General features: G+C 42.2%; 1 protein-coding gene across 1 annotated transcript in view; it reads right to left on the bottom strand.

Moving 5' to 3' along the window:
• Window positions 1–13,624, bottom strand: part of xpo7 (exportin 7) — a 43,103-nt gene extending 29,479 nt beyond the window's left edge. Inside the window, exons 1-10 of the mRNA XM_076082844.1 lie at window positions 13,579–13,624; window positions 9,705–9,851; window positions 4,924–5,017; window positions 3,975–4,141; window positions 3,824–3,889; window positions 3,474–3,578; window positions 1,786–1,951; window positions 1,318–1,391; window positions 1,032–1,151; window positions 803–949 (exon numbers count right to left, since the gene is read on the bottom strand). Coding sequence (XP_075938959.1) covers window positions 803–949; window positions 1,032–1,151; window positions 1,318–1,391; window positions 1,786–1,951; window positions 3,474–3,578; window positions 3,824–3,889; window positions 3,975–4,141; window positions 4,924–5,017; window positions 9,705–9,851; window positions 13,579–13,611 — 1,119 coding nt within the window. The 5' untranslated portion in view covers window positions 13,612–13,624. The remainder of the gene's footprint in view (window positions 1–802; window positions 950–1,031; window positions 1,152–1,317; window positions 1,392–1,785; window positions 1,952–3,473; window positions 3,579–3,823; window positions 3,890–3,974; window positions 4,142–4,923; window positions 5,018–9,704; window positions 9,852–13,578) is intronic.
• Between the last annotated feature and the right edge of the window lie 226 nt (window positions 13,625–13,850).

Genomic DNA, 13,850 nt, shown 5'->3' with positions numbered 1-13,850 from the left:
TCCTTTAGTTTGTTTCTAAATGTAAAGATATTTCTACATTTGTTCTTTAGTTTGTTTCTAAATGTAAAGATATTTCTACATTTGTTCTTTAGTTTGTTTCTAAATGTAAAGATATTTCTACATGTGTCATTTAGTTTGTTTCTAAATGTAAAGATATTTCTACATGTGTCCTTTAGTTTGTTTCTAAATGTAAAGGTATTTCTACATTTTTCCTTTAGTTTGTTTCTAAATGTAAAGGTAGTTCTACATTTGTCCTTTAGTTTGTTTCTAAATGTAAAGATATTTCTACATGTGTCCTTTAGTTTGTTTCTAAATGTAAAGATATTTCTACATTTGTCCTTTAGTTTGTTTCTAAATGTAAAGATATTTCTACATTTGTTCTTTAGTTTGTTTCTAAATGTAAAGATATTTCTACATTTGTCCTTTAGTTTGTTTCTAAATGTAAAGATATTTCTACATTTGTTCTTTAGTTTGTTTCTAAATGTAAAGGTATTTCTACATTTGTCCTTTAGTTTGTTTCTAAATGTAAAGATATTTCTACATTGGTCCTTTAGTTTGTTTCTAAATGTAAAGGTATTTCTACATTTGTCCTTTAGTTTGTTTCTAAATGTAAAGATATTTCTACATTTGTCCTTTAGTTTGTTTCTAAATGTAAAGATATTTCTACATTTGTTCTTTAGTTTGTTTCTAAATGTAAAGATATTTCTACAGTCGTTCTTTAGTTTGTTTTCGGTTTGTGACGGATGTTAGCATTAGCTTTAAACACTGTGACTATGTGTATTGTATCTGAGTGGAGGCCCACCTGCAGACTGGTGACGGTGAAGTTGGCTATAAGACGAATCACTTCGGGGTAGTTCTCTACTTTCACCAGCTCTCCCAACTGATAGTTACTCTTCAGCCTCGCCAGCAGACGGCAGAATTCGTGGTAGTTGTTGGGATCCGGTAAACACTGAAATATAAAACGTTTTCACCACGTCAGACATCAAAGCTGCTGTCAGGAGAAATAAAACAGCTGTGAATGTAGTCCAGACCTGAGGGTTTGCTAGGATCCTCTTCACTCCGTCAACCAGGTGAGACAGGAACTTAGCTCGCTCTGCGTTGTTGAAGAGAGACCTCCGGACAGAGGCTATCTGGACTAGACAGGACAACACCTACACACACACAGAAAAAGAGAGAAAGAAAGAGAGAGAGAGACACACGCGCACAATGTTAAACATTTTAAACACACACCACATGCACCACGCACACACACACACACACACCTATTAACCTCTACCAGGAGGCTTCATGTGGATGAATCGTCTTCACATAACTCACCAGTGGGGAGAGAGACGGAGGGATGGAATGATACAAGTTGAAAAAGAGCTGCAGAGTCGAGGAATCCAGAAACGCTTCGAGACGGAAAGAAAACAGAAGAAAAAGTCACGAGTTTCACCGCCACAGTGCTACAAAACTAACATCACTTTAATTAATGATGAAAAATGTCCTCTCTAAAGCGTGATAACATGTTTTTAACATCATATCCAGAGACGATGTCAATAAATATGAGTAAAATAACGACTCTTATCTCACAGGAAACAGACAAACGATCAATCTACTGATCCATTAATGGTTTTAGTCAAAGTAATCCACAAGTTTTATATTTAATGTAGTCACAAAAGAACTAATGGTCATGAAGGGCCTGAAACATGTTTCTAAAATGAAGAATAACCATGTTAGCAGCTGATCTCAAGACTGGTATTATTATTATTAAAATATTTCATAAACACGTAATAATAAAGCTACCTGATCTCCATGACGTGGGGATCTGAACGGTGCACAGGTCGTCAGACGACTCGTCGGTGGACGTCCCGATGAAGTCGTAGTTGAGGCAGTTGTAGCTCAGTTTGAGGAGCTGCATCAGGAGGCCGTGCTGAGACTCATCGTTCAGGTTCAGGTTCTTACCTGAAGCCTGAACAAAGAACACACTTCAGTTCTCATCTGTGATCTGGTTCAGATCCACAAGATGGTTTCTCATCGATTAAGTTCAGTTACATGTTCTCCACCAAAGCAGTTAATTTTATTCCTCATCGGAGAATTAAACTGAGAATTCATCCACAGATTGTTACAGCAGGTCGACAATCTAATTCTTAAAAAAGTCTTCTGAATCATAAACGTGAGCTTTTTTCTGCAAGATGAAATATATATAATAATAATATAATGAATATACATAAATAAATATGTATATAAATATACTAGTGCTGGGCAACGGCAATTGTTTTTTAATTGCATGATTTTTCTGCGATTAATCTCATTGTTATGGCAAAATTCAATAATGAATTTAAAAGTAGTGTATTGTGCACTTTTATATAAAAGTACTGCTATATGAACAAAAGGTCAATAACATTTGGTTTGTAAACACTTTAAACACATCAGGTTCTTGTTAGCAGCAGTATTCTCTTTACACAGTAGCAGTTATAATATTTCTTGTATATTATATATATTTTATGAAATCAACACAACAGAAAAAGCAATGTGTGTTGAAATAGTATTCTATGAATAATTTAAGCCTCTATAATTGAATGGAAACTCTTCCCCAGATTGGACGTGTTGTGGAAGTCCAGATATCAGGAAACTAAACGCGTCTTGTCTGGTTCATAACAGTCCAGAGGAGCTCCGTGGATCTCATGGAGCTGTGTTCACTGTGTCTAGTGAGACACACGTCGCTGTTCACTACAGCTGTATGAACGCTAAACTAACTGATTCTGTTGTGATTTTAAACAGACAAAAAGGGGATTCCGAAATAACTACGTAATGATGCCGTTTTGTAAAAAGTCTGAATTCATGTTTAGTTAGTTCTCTCCACAAGACGACAAGAAAATAACTTTTAAAATACTTGTTTTCTCAACGGAGTCTGGATCGATTGGTGCTATGCTAAGCTAACATTGTAGCATCTCCATCAACACTCAACATAACGTCATCAAGGCGTAAATACGGCAGCGTTTATTCATTGTTTGTACCGTATGGTTTACACACATACATGTATACACAGTTTGGTCTCCACTAATATGAGGTATAGAGCTCTGGTGAACACAGACGGATAGAGTTAGTTTCCTGATTCAACGTCAGTGATGACAGGAGGAGCATCTCAACACTGATAGGCTATCGCACCGCAGCGCCCGCCCCAAATGCTCTCATTGGTTGAGACGCGTGATGACGCCCATCCCAAGCCAATCCTGATCAACATCCCGCCCCTCCTGTGACCCATGGTCTGTCTGTCTGTGTATTCAGAGCCAGAGAGCAACGGACTTTCAAAATAATAATAATTTTTTTTAAAACTGCGTTAACGCGCAATAAAATAATTGTCGGCGTTAATTAATTAATGCGTTAACGTGATAATAATGCATTAACTTGCCCAGCACTAATATATATATATATATATAAATGAATTCATATAAATAAATAAAAATATAATATATAATAAACAGACTAACCTGTTTGAGGAGGTTGCAGGAAAGCGTGAAAATGTCGAAAAGTGATGAATCTCTGAATGAAGAAGCAATCTTCCTGTGTTTGGTCAGAGGATGTGTCGTATCGGCCTGAAGACAAACACAATGTTACACACACACACACACACACACAGAGAGAGACAGAGAGAGATAGAGACAGAGAGAGAGAGAGAGAGACAGAGAGAGATAGAGACAGAGAGACAGACAGAGAGAGACAGAGACAGAGAGAGACCGAGACAGACAGAGAGAGACAGAGACAAAGAGAGACAGACTACCTAGAATCTGAATTGTAAGTCTCTTTGGATAAAAGCGTCTGCTAAATGACTGTAATGTACCTGATTGATCTCATTGGTCAGCTGGGACAGGATGGTGACTCCTATGATGCAATGTTCAACGCTGTCCTGTAAACACAGCAGTTACACGCACACACACACACACCGTTAAACACATGATATCATATACACCCCCCCACACACACATACACACCTGTAGAAAGCGTGTGACGTCAGCAATGACGTTCCTGAAGACGTAGTCGTCTTTCTGACAGTCGAACCAGCCCAGCTTAGTGATCCGGGCGTAGAGCTGGATCAGTGCCTGAGTCACAAAGGCTGCTAACTTTGGCCGTGTGGCCAAATAATTCAGAACATAGTTCCCTGAACGTCACAAACAAACGACAACAGCTTCATGAAAGAGGAACAACACACCTGAAAGACTTCATCAAACTCGAGAGAAATTAGATTTAGAGACAAAACAACGGAGAGAACAAACATCTTCATCTGAAGTTTGACTTTCTGTTTGTATATCAGTATTATATGAGACATGAAAGATATAAATCTGTAGAAATAATCACATAAGATGTGATGAACAGTGAGATGATGAAGAAAATAAATGATTTTAGTCTGCAGTGGCTCGTGGAATTTATGATATATTTCCATACATATTAAAACCCTTTTAAATATCATTAAATATAATACCTTTAAATATCCAGCAGTAAGGTTTCTATTTATAATAAATAAACCTTGATATTTAAGGTCATGTTTAGTTTTTGTGTTTGTTATTTATTTATCTTTTAAAAAAGGTTTAGTTGGAGAGACGAGTCGATAAAAGACGTAAGAACGTCTGAGAAGAAAGCAAAGCAGTCAGAAATAATGAAGACGTCTGAACCACCACAGAAGAAGGTGAGGAGGACATGAAGTGACACAGCTCTATATTAAATATGCTGATGAAATTCACGTTCACTAAAAGAGTCAGAGGAGAAGACTTCTTGATGAAATAAACCTGAATCATTGAGTCTTATTCTATTAACAGAATGAATATTTACTGCGTTTCCTTTTACAGTCACACATCAAACAGAAGATCAAACTCGGACGTTAAAAAGATTCTCCTGAGGAGTCGTCAGCGTTAAAGAGAAGAAGCTGAACTGTATTTAACTCACGGATGTCGATGCGTTGCTCGAGGGGCAGAGGGTTACTGGTTCGAGAAACCAGTTTAGACAAACAGGTGGCGGCGAGCAGCTGAGAATATGACGACTGTAACAAGAGAATACAAACATGAACTTTATAATTTTTCATCATCAATAAAAGTCCTTCACACAGTTTGTGGTGTTTGAGATGAACCCTGTTTGTCTCCATCAGAGCTTCCTGTTAATGTTACAAAACGAAACGATCTCCGTCCACACGGGAGTTTCAGCATCATTCTCGAGTTGATCTGCATCCACACGGCAGCCTTCGAAGGCGGACAGCATGTGACCATTAACGTACACTGGGCATGCGCGTGACGGTGTAACCAGGAAGTGGCTTGCTTAGTTAAAAAAAAAAAAAACGGAAGAAGTAAAACGTTAGTGCAGCGTGTCTTCTCATTAGAATCTAAAAACAACGAGGCACTAACTGTTGTTGTAACTCGTAGCTCTGAATAGCATTTACGGCTAACTGGCTTGGCCGCATAATAGGGCTGATGACGCCGCTGGTCACGGCGCTCGCTAATCGCCCCAATAACCGGCGGAATGCGATCGTCTTATTTATGAATTATTTGCGTCTGTACGTTTTGAAATTCAGATTGTGGCGTCATTATTAAATAACCCAGAATATGATTATTGTTTCTTAAATGATAAAACTCTCAAACCCGACAATCAGGAATGAACAGCCTCACGTGACTGAATGAAATGATGATAAATGATGTAAGTCAGCTCTCTCTGACTTTAATTGTTTCCATAATAAAAGTTATTGAGGGAAACATCAGATCATGAAAACACAAATCTTTCTAATAAATGTAGAAAGTTGTTTGTGGTCCTTTTGTTGTTCAGTCTACAATGAACATATATTTAAACCAGATGTTGAATCAGAAACCTAATCAAATATAAAGCTTGAGTTTAATCTGTGATCCGTCTTCACTGTTTACATGTTGAACAAAATCTCATCAGTCCGATCGGCTGCAGCGTCCAATCACATGACTGATGAACAATGAGGGGGCGTGTCGGCCGTTAAAACACTTCCTGGAAGTCTGTTCTCGTGGGTCCTCGCTCATGGCTCCTCAGAGATTCCTCCTCTCTCCTCGCTCCTCAGAGCAGAAATAAGAGCTTTGGGACGGCCGTCAATATGGCGGCGCAGAACAACTTCCGGTTCGAGCGAGGATTGAGGAGCGAGGAAATGACAAATAAGAGACTTGGGATGTACCCTACGACACCTTGTTCGACGCGTCAGAGTCTCAGGAATGCAGTGGTGGTAACGTGGGCTTGATTGACAGAATCGTTAGCCGGAAAAAAAACAGAAACGCGCCGTGCGTCGCCCTGCGTAAAATAGGGCTGCACAATTAATCGAATTTTAATCGCGATCACGATTTTGGCTGCCACAATTAAATGAGCATGATCTTTCAGCGATATTGACGTTTAAAATGCGTGCTCTGCTACATATCAAATCAAGCACGTCCTCAACTAACAGTCAGCCAACCACCAGGGGGCGAACGAGACAGGAGGTGTCATGCGCGCACCCTGCAGCGGCAGCCTCAAAAAAAGTTCTGTCTGCAGTCGACTCCGGTATTAGTAGAAGAGTAGCGAGACAGACAACAGAACAGAGAGCAGACGGTCATTTATATTTTGCTTCAGGTCAATAACAACCGTATAAGTTTTATTTTGATGAAAAGACGTGTACATTAGCTGGAATGTAGCACAACATGGAAGTGAAAGCAGTGCTCTGTTGATTTAATTTTGGGTAAAAAGTGTGGATACTATTTTATTAGTTATTAGTCTACATGTGCTTTGTGGACTTGGAGAAGGCTTTCGACCGGGTCCCTCGGGGGGTCTTGTGGGGGGGTGCTGCGGGAGTATGGGGTGACGGACCCGTTACAACGGGCGATCCGGTCTCTCTACGACTGCAGTAGGAGCTGTGTCCGCATTCTCGGCAATAAGTCAGACACGTTCCCGGTGGGTGTTGGCCTCCGCCAGGGCTGCCCTTTGTCTCCGGTCCTGTTCGTGACTTTCATGGACAGGATATCTAGGCGCAGCCTGGGGGCGGAGAACGTCAGTTTCGGGGGTCTCGGGATCGCCTCTCTGCTGTTTGCAGATGATGTGGTCCTGTTAGCCTCCTCGGATCATGACCTCCAGCATTCACTGGGGCGGTTTGCAGCCGAGTGTGAAGCGGCGGGGATGAGAGTTAGCACCTCCAAATCTGAGGCCATGGTGCTCTGCCGGAAACCGGTGGATTGCTCCCTCCAGGTGGGGACGGAGTGCCTACCTCAAGCGAAGGAGTTTAAGTATCTCGGGGTCTTGTTCACGAGTGAGGGTAAGATGGAGCGGGAGATCGACAGGCGGATCGGTGCGGCTGCAGCAGTAAAGCAGGCGCTGCACCGGACCGTCTTGGTGAAGAGGGAGCTGAGCCGGAAGGCAAAGCTCTCAATTTACCACTCGGTCTACGTTCCTACCCTCATCTATGGTCACGAACTCTGGATCGTGACCGAAAGGACAAGGTCGCGGCTACAAGCGGCCGAAATGAGCTTCCTCCGTAGGGTGGCCGGGCTCAGCCTTAGAGATAGGGTAAGGAGCTCGGTCATCAGGAGGGAGCTTGGAGTCGAGCCGCTACTCCTTCGCGTCGAAAGGAGTCAGCTGAGGTGGTTTGGGCATCTAATTAGGATGCCTCCTGGACGCCTCCCACTGGAGGTTTTCCAGGCACGTCCAACTGGGAAGAGACCCCGGGGAAGACCCAGAACACGCTGGAGAGATTACATCTCTCAGCTGGCCTGGGAACGCCTCGGGATCCCCCAGAATGAGCTGGAACATGTTGCCGGTGAGAGGGAGGTCTGGGTTGGCCTGCTGCCACCGCGACCCGACCCCGGATAAGTGGAGGAAAATGGATGGATGGACCATTTTATTAATATTTTCCTTCTACGAGATGCACTGTGATCAGGACCAGTCTGATGCAAAGATTTGTACATTAGCCAGAATGTAGCACAACAATGGAAGTGGAAGCAGTGTACTTGTTCATTTAAACGTGAACGTGCAATAAAAAGATGTCCCTAAAATTAATGAATAATCGTGATCTCAATATTGATCAAAATAATCGTGATTATGATTTTGGCCATAATCGTGCAGCCCTAGCGTAAAAACAGATTGGCCGAAAGTGAATTCCCTTCCCCTACTGTCCCCCAGGCTTGTCTGACCCCCCTTTCACCAGGAAACAGTTGAAAAAAAACACAGGAAATACGTAGCAACAGTGTTTCTAGCCGGCAAAACGGAATATGAATACTTTTTCTTCATGATTCGTCTCAAGGTACGAAGCATTTATGGTTTCTTCTGCGGTGGAGCGGCTTGGTTTTGTGGTGCTTGTTGACTGTATATTTGTAATGGTTTCACGGAGAGAAATTTGGAAGATATCTCTGGATTCTGTGTCGAATGCTCGTGCTTTTTGCTATCTCGGTTGTCCGTGGTAGCGGTGATATTGTGATATTGATTATTTTAATCGTTGCCCAGCACGAGTTTTAACAAACGTTGGTAAACTTTAACAAATGTTGGTAAACTTTAATAAACGTTAGTAAACTTTGGTAAAGCAGACATACTGCTGCTCCTCTATGAATGTAAACAGAGGAGCACTCCAATGAGTTTTACACAATCACTGTAACCCCGATGATATCACAGTGATGTCACCAGGATCATCTCAGTCTGGACTTTAAGATGACCGATGTCACACACACACACACACACACACACACACACACACACACACACACACACACACACACACACACACACACACACACACACACACACACACACACACACACACACACACACACACACACAGTTAGAGAGACATGGCTGAGGGGAGTTGCCTCTGTTCTGTTCTTTAATGTAACGTTACTGGAGCGACAGAGCCTCTCCCAGCTGTTAACAGACTGCTGTGCTAGCGGGCTAACTAGCGAGTTGTACCCAGCATGCAGTTCGGCAGTGAAATTTTATAAATGTACAATTATTAGTGTTACAAATTGTTTGTGTCACAAACTGTTGCGTCGTGGTGTTTTGTTGTTAAAGAGCGTTAGTTGTGGGTTGTTAGTTGTTGTTATAAAGTTATAACCATGACTAGGGGTCCCTCTCAACACACATAAGACAACTAGCTCCGACCGCAGCGCTCTCAGCGGCGAACAATATATTTTGCTGCCTGTTGAAGAGCGACAGAAGTTGTTTCGGCTGTGCACCGGTATGACGGTATATGATAATTCATATCATACGGGAAATTAAAACCGGTATACCGCCCAGCCCTACTTCAACAGAAGTAGTAACAGTACTCACACTGCCTCTCTAGTATCAGTACTTGAACAGAAGTAGTAACAGTACTCGCACTGCCTCTCTAGTATCAGTACTTGAACAGAAGTAGTAACAGTACTCACACTGCCTCTCTAGTATCAGTACTTGAACAGAAGTAGTAACAGTACTCGCACTGCCTCTCTAGTATCAGTACTTGAACAGAAGTAGTAACAGTACTCACACTGCCTCTCTAGTATCAGTACTTGAACAGAAGTAGTAAAAGTACTCGCACTGCCTCTCTAGTATCAGTACTTGAACAGAAATAGTAACAGTACTCACACTGCCTCTCTAGTATCAGTACTTGAACAGAAGTATAACAGTACTCGCACTGCCTCTCTAGTATCAGTACTTGAACAGAAATAGTAACAGTACTCACACTGCCTCTCTAGTATCAGTACTTGAACAGAAATAGTAACAGTACTCACACTGCCTCTCTCCAGCAGCAGCTGACACTTGCTGAGACAGTCGGGGCTGTTGGTGAACTCCACCAGAGCTTTCTCTGCCTGGTGTCTGACGGCGGTGTCGGTGGTCTCATACAGCTGCTTACACAAGATCTCCAGCTGGGCGAGGCCCTGGAACACACGGGGGGGGGGGGGGGGGGGGGGTACACAGGTATGAACCCCAAGGTGCTGATGGTAGAGATGCACCGACGATCAATACGGACGTTTCACATTTTAGTTTTTAAATATCACATTATGTCTGTAAACGGCAGCACAGACGGTAACAAGAGACACACAAAACACACACACAAAATTCACTTTAAATGTACAAGTTTCATCTGAATTTATGCGTAGATTAAAAATGTGCATAAAAACAAGTGGATGGAAAGAAACCGTTTTTACAGATTATTGTCCGATCCTTTGACTCATTATTTTTGAAGTAAACATCTTTGTGTTTTAGTATTTTTGTGGGACAAAGAAGTGATATGAACTTAATTTCTCTATTTTGTGATATTTTATGAACTAAACAATTAACAAAATGAAGCAAACAATCCTAAAACCGAAGCTACAGCTCTTATTTAAACTACATTCAGGTGAACCCGTGTGTTTAGATTGTTGAAGGATGATAAATATTTATTATTTTGGAGCAGATAGTGAGGCGTTTAACGACATCCAGCTCAGATCACAAGGCGGGAAAAGTGCTGAGTCATATAGAGTCGCAGTGAGATCACTGATACATTCAAAATGGTGGAGGGGACCAGGTTCAAGAGAGAGATTAGAGGTGGAGGTCTGGATTTGGAGGGTGGGGGGTCTTCACTGCTTACATGAGTGTGGAGAGTTTAAGCTACAGTGTGTGAGCAGGTACGAGTGTTACAGAGACTCTGCTGGACTCAGATAAGAACCAGTCTGAACATGAGGTTTAAATGTCTTCACAGGAAGCACGAGACGGCGGAGTTTAAACGTCTTCACAGTATGTAAGAGACGGCGGAGTTTAATCGTCTTCACAGTATGTAAGAGACGGCGGAGTTTAATCGTCTTCACAGTATGTAAGAGACGGCGGAGTTTAATCGTCTTCACAGTATGTAAGAGACGGCGGAGTTTAATCGTCTTCACAGTATGTAAGAGACGGCGGAGTTTAATCGTCTTCACAGTATGTAAGAGACGGCGGAGTTTAATCGTCTTCACAGTATGTAAGAGACGGCGGAGTTTAATCGTCTTCACAGTATGTAAGAGACGGCGGAGTTTAATCGTCTTCACAGTATGTAAGAGACGGCGGAGTTTAATCGTCTTCACAGTATGTAAGAGACGGCGGAGTTTAATCGTCTTCACAGTATGTAAGAGACGGCGGAGTTTAATCGTCTTCACAGTATGTAAGAGACGGCGGAGTTTAATCGTCTTCACAGTATGTAAGAGACGGCGGAGTTTAATCGTCTTCACAGTATGTAAGAGACGGCGGAGTTTAATCGTCTTCACAGTATGTAAGAGACGGCGGAGTTTAATCGTCTTCACAGTATGTAAGAGACGGCGGAGTTTAATCGTCTTCACAGGAAGTAAGAGACGAGACGGCGGGGTTTAATCGTCTTCACAGGAAGTAAGAGACGAGACGGCGGGGTTTAATCGTCTTCACAGGAAGTAAGAGACGAGACGGCGGGGTTTAATCGTCTTCACAGGACGTAAGAGACGAGACGGCGGGGTTTAATCGTCTTCACAGGAAGTAAGAGACGAGACGGCGGGGTTTAATCGTCTTCACGGGAAGTAAGAGACGAGACGGCGGGGTTTAAATGTCTTCACGGGAAGTAAGAGACAAGACAGTGGGGTTTAAATGTCTTCACAGGAAGTAAGAGACGAGACAGTCGGGTTTAAATGTCTTCACAGGAAGTAAGAGACGAGACAGTGGGGTTTAAATGTCTTCACAGGAAATAAGAGACAAGACAGTGGGGTTTAAATGTCTTCACAGGAAGTAAGAGACGAGACAGTGGGGCTTAAATGTCTTCACAGGAAGTAAGACGAGACAGTGGGGTTTAAATGTCTTCACAGGAAGTAAGAGACGAGACAGTGGGGTTTAAATGTCTTCACAGGAAGTACAAGACGCTGAAGAAGACAAGAAAGGTATCGTTCAAAAGAGTACGATGTTATTAGCACCGGTCCAAAACTAAACTGAGGGTTTCCAGGCTAAGCTAACGCTAACCACAAAGATGGAGTCAACAAAGAGAACAGAAGACAGATCTGATCATGTTTGTATCAGCAGAACACAAGGAAAACAACACGTCTCTAATTAAGGACCAAATAAACAGATATAAATTGATTCACCCATCTTTTCTGAATGTGTCCGATCATCTCCTGTAACTCTGTAAACACGTAGTCCTTGACATCACATCAGTTCTGTTATGTACGAACGGAACCTGAAGGCATCACGGAGCGTCACCCCGTCAACTGTTTGATGTTTAAGGATTATTAACTGTTCGTAGTCGTCACTTTAAACTGATTTTATTATTGTTTAAATATGTTTAATTAAAGTAATGTGTGCAACTCTATAATAATCTATAATATTATATATATAATTGGGTTTTATTTTGGCAACTTTTCTTTTACAATTATCTTAAAAACATACAATGAAATCGACTAAAAAAGTAAAATAATCATCAGATTAATCAATAATAAAAACAGTTTGATGCTCATTGTGTATAATTAAAAACACTTAAGGGTTGTTTATTAAAAAGGGGGTTAAAGAGTTTGACCTTATTGAAGAACATAATCTATAATCAGATCACGATTCTTTATTTAAAACTCATGACGATGGTTCTGGATCGGATCTGAGACTCAATAGCAAAGATGCTGCAGCTCTCTGCCTCAGAGCCTGGAGGCTCCAGATCAGGGTCTGATCAACACATCCTAACATCTGCTTTCCAGTCAGAATAAAGTCTCTACTCATCATAATAATCATTCAAAGCAAATGAACAACAACATGCTGCATGAAGTTAGCTTCACACAAACGTTATGAGGACAAACATCTGGAGAAGAAGGGGGACAGATTCAAACCATCAAATCTTCTGCTCTCCTTGTCTCCTCTCTCATCTCCCATCTCCTTGACTCCTCTCTCATGTCCTCCCTCCTCCTTGTCTCATCTCCTCTCCTCTCATTGTCTCCTCTCTTCCCCTCTCTCATCTCATCTCCTCCCCTTATCTCCTCTCTTCCCCGAACATGTGTCCGGAACACGAAGCAGCAGCTAGCATCACATGCTAGCCCGTGATGCTAGCTTCACGAGCTAGCTTCACATGCTAGCTAAACAAAAACATCGCTGCTTAGTTACGCACATAAACAACGCGGTTGCTCGTTAAACACCGATGTTTTCCTTCGTTAATCGTCTCCGTCACGGTAACGTCAGTCACGCGGACACGGAGCCGGACTTTACGGACAAACTGTTAAAAACAAAATGTGTTCAAACCAGCATCGAGCGGGAGAAGACGATGCTAACGTTAGCATAGCTATGCTAAGAGGCTCGGCTAGCTTTGTTAGCATAACAGAGCAGCAAACACATATTTAGGCTCAAATAATAATGATTTAAAGTGTGTAGTTTATGACACATGTTACGTCACATTGTGGTTCTCAGTGGCGCCAAACTGAACCAGCTCGTGCTAACCGGACAGCTAACAGACGAGCTAACAGAAGCTAGCCCTACACCGAGCGGTGACAGCGGGGCCACTTCGTCTCTTTTTACAGCGTCAGACCGCCCTCCGGCCCCCAGCGGCCTCACACGGGCCCCGAGCCCGCAACACGAGCACCAGAATCCCGCCTTCACGCTCCGTCTCGCGCCCGTTGATGCATTAGTCGGTTACAAAAACATGAACCCTCCGCTCACCTGCACATGATCCGCCATCTTTCTCCATTTCATGCTCCTCTCACTCCCCCGCTTATGGTATAAAGAGAGAGGAAACAGCGCCGCGTGTGGCGGCTCCGCGCTACTGCAGCTCAGCAGCATTTATTTCATGTTTTTATTGTAATTTTTCTATGTTTTATAAATGTTCTTTCACTACTTTAACTGTTGTTTATTTCCTCTTAATGTGTTTTTTATTCACCAAACATATAACTTATAATAATAAGTGAATAACTATAACAATAATTAATCAATCG

This window comes from Anarhichas minor, unplaced genomic scaffold, assembly GCF_050575085.1.
Source record: "Anarhichas minor isolate MPS153535 unplaced genomic scaffold, ASM5057508v1 ptg000105l, whole genome shotgun sequence".
Taxonomy (NCBI): Eukaryota; Metazoa; Chordata; class Actinopteri; order Perciformes; family Anarhichadidae; genus Anarhichas; species Anarhichas minor.
Note: the sequence above shows the minus strand (reverse complement) of the source record. Positions and strands in the feature narration are given on the sequence as shown.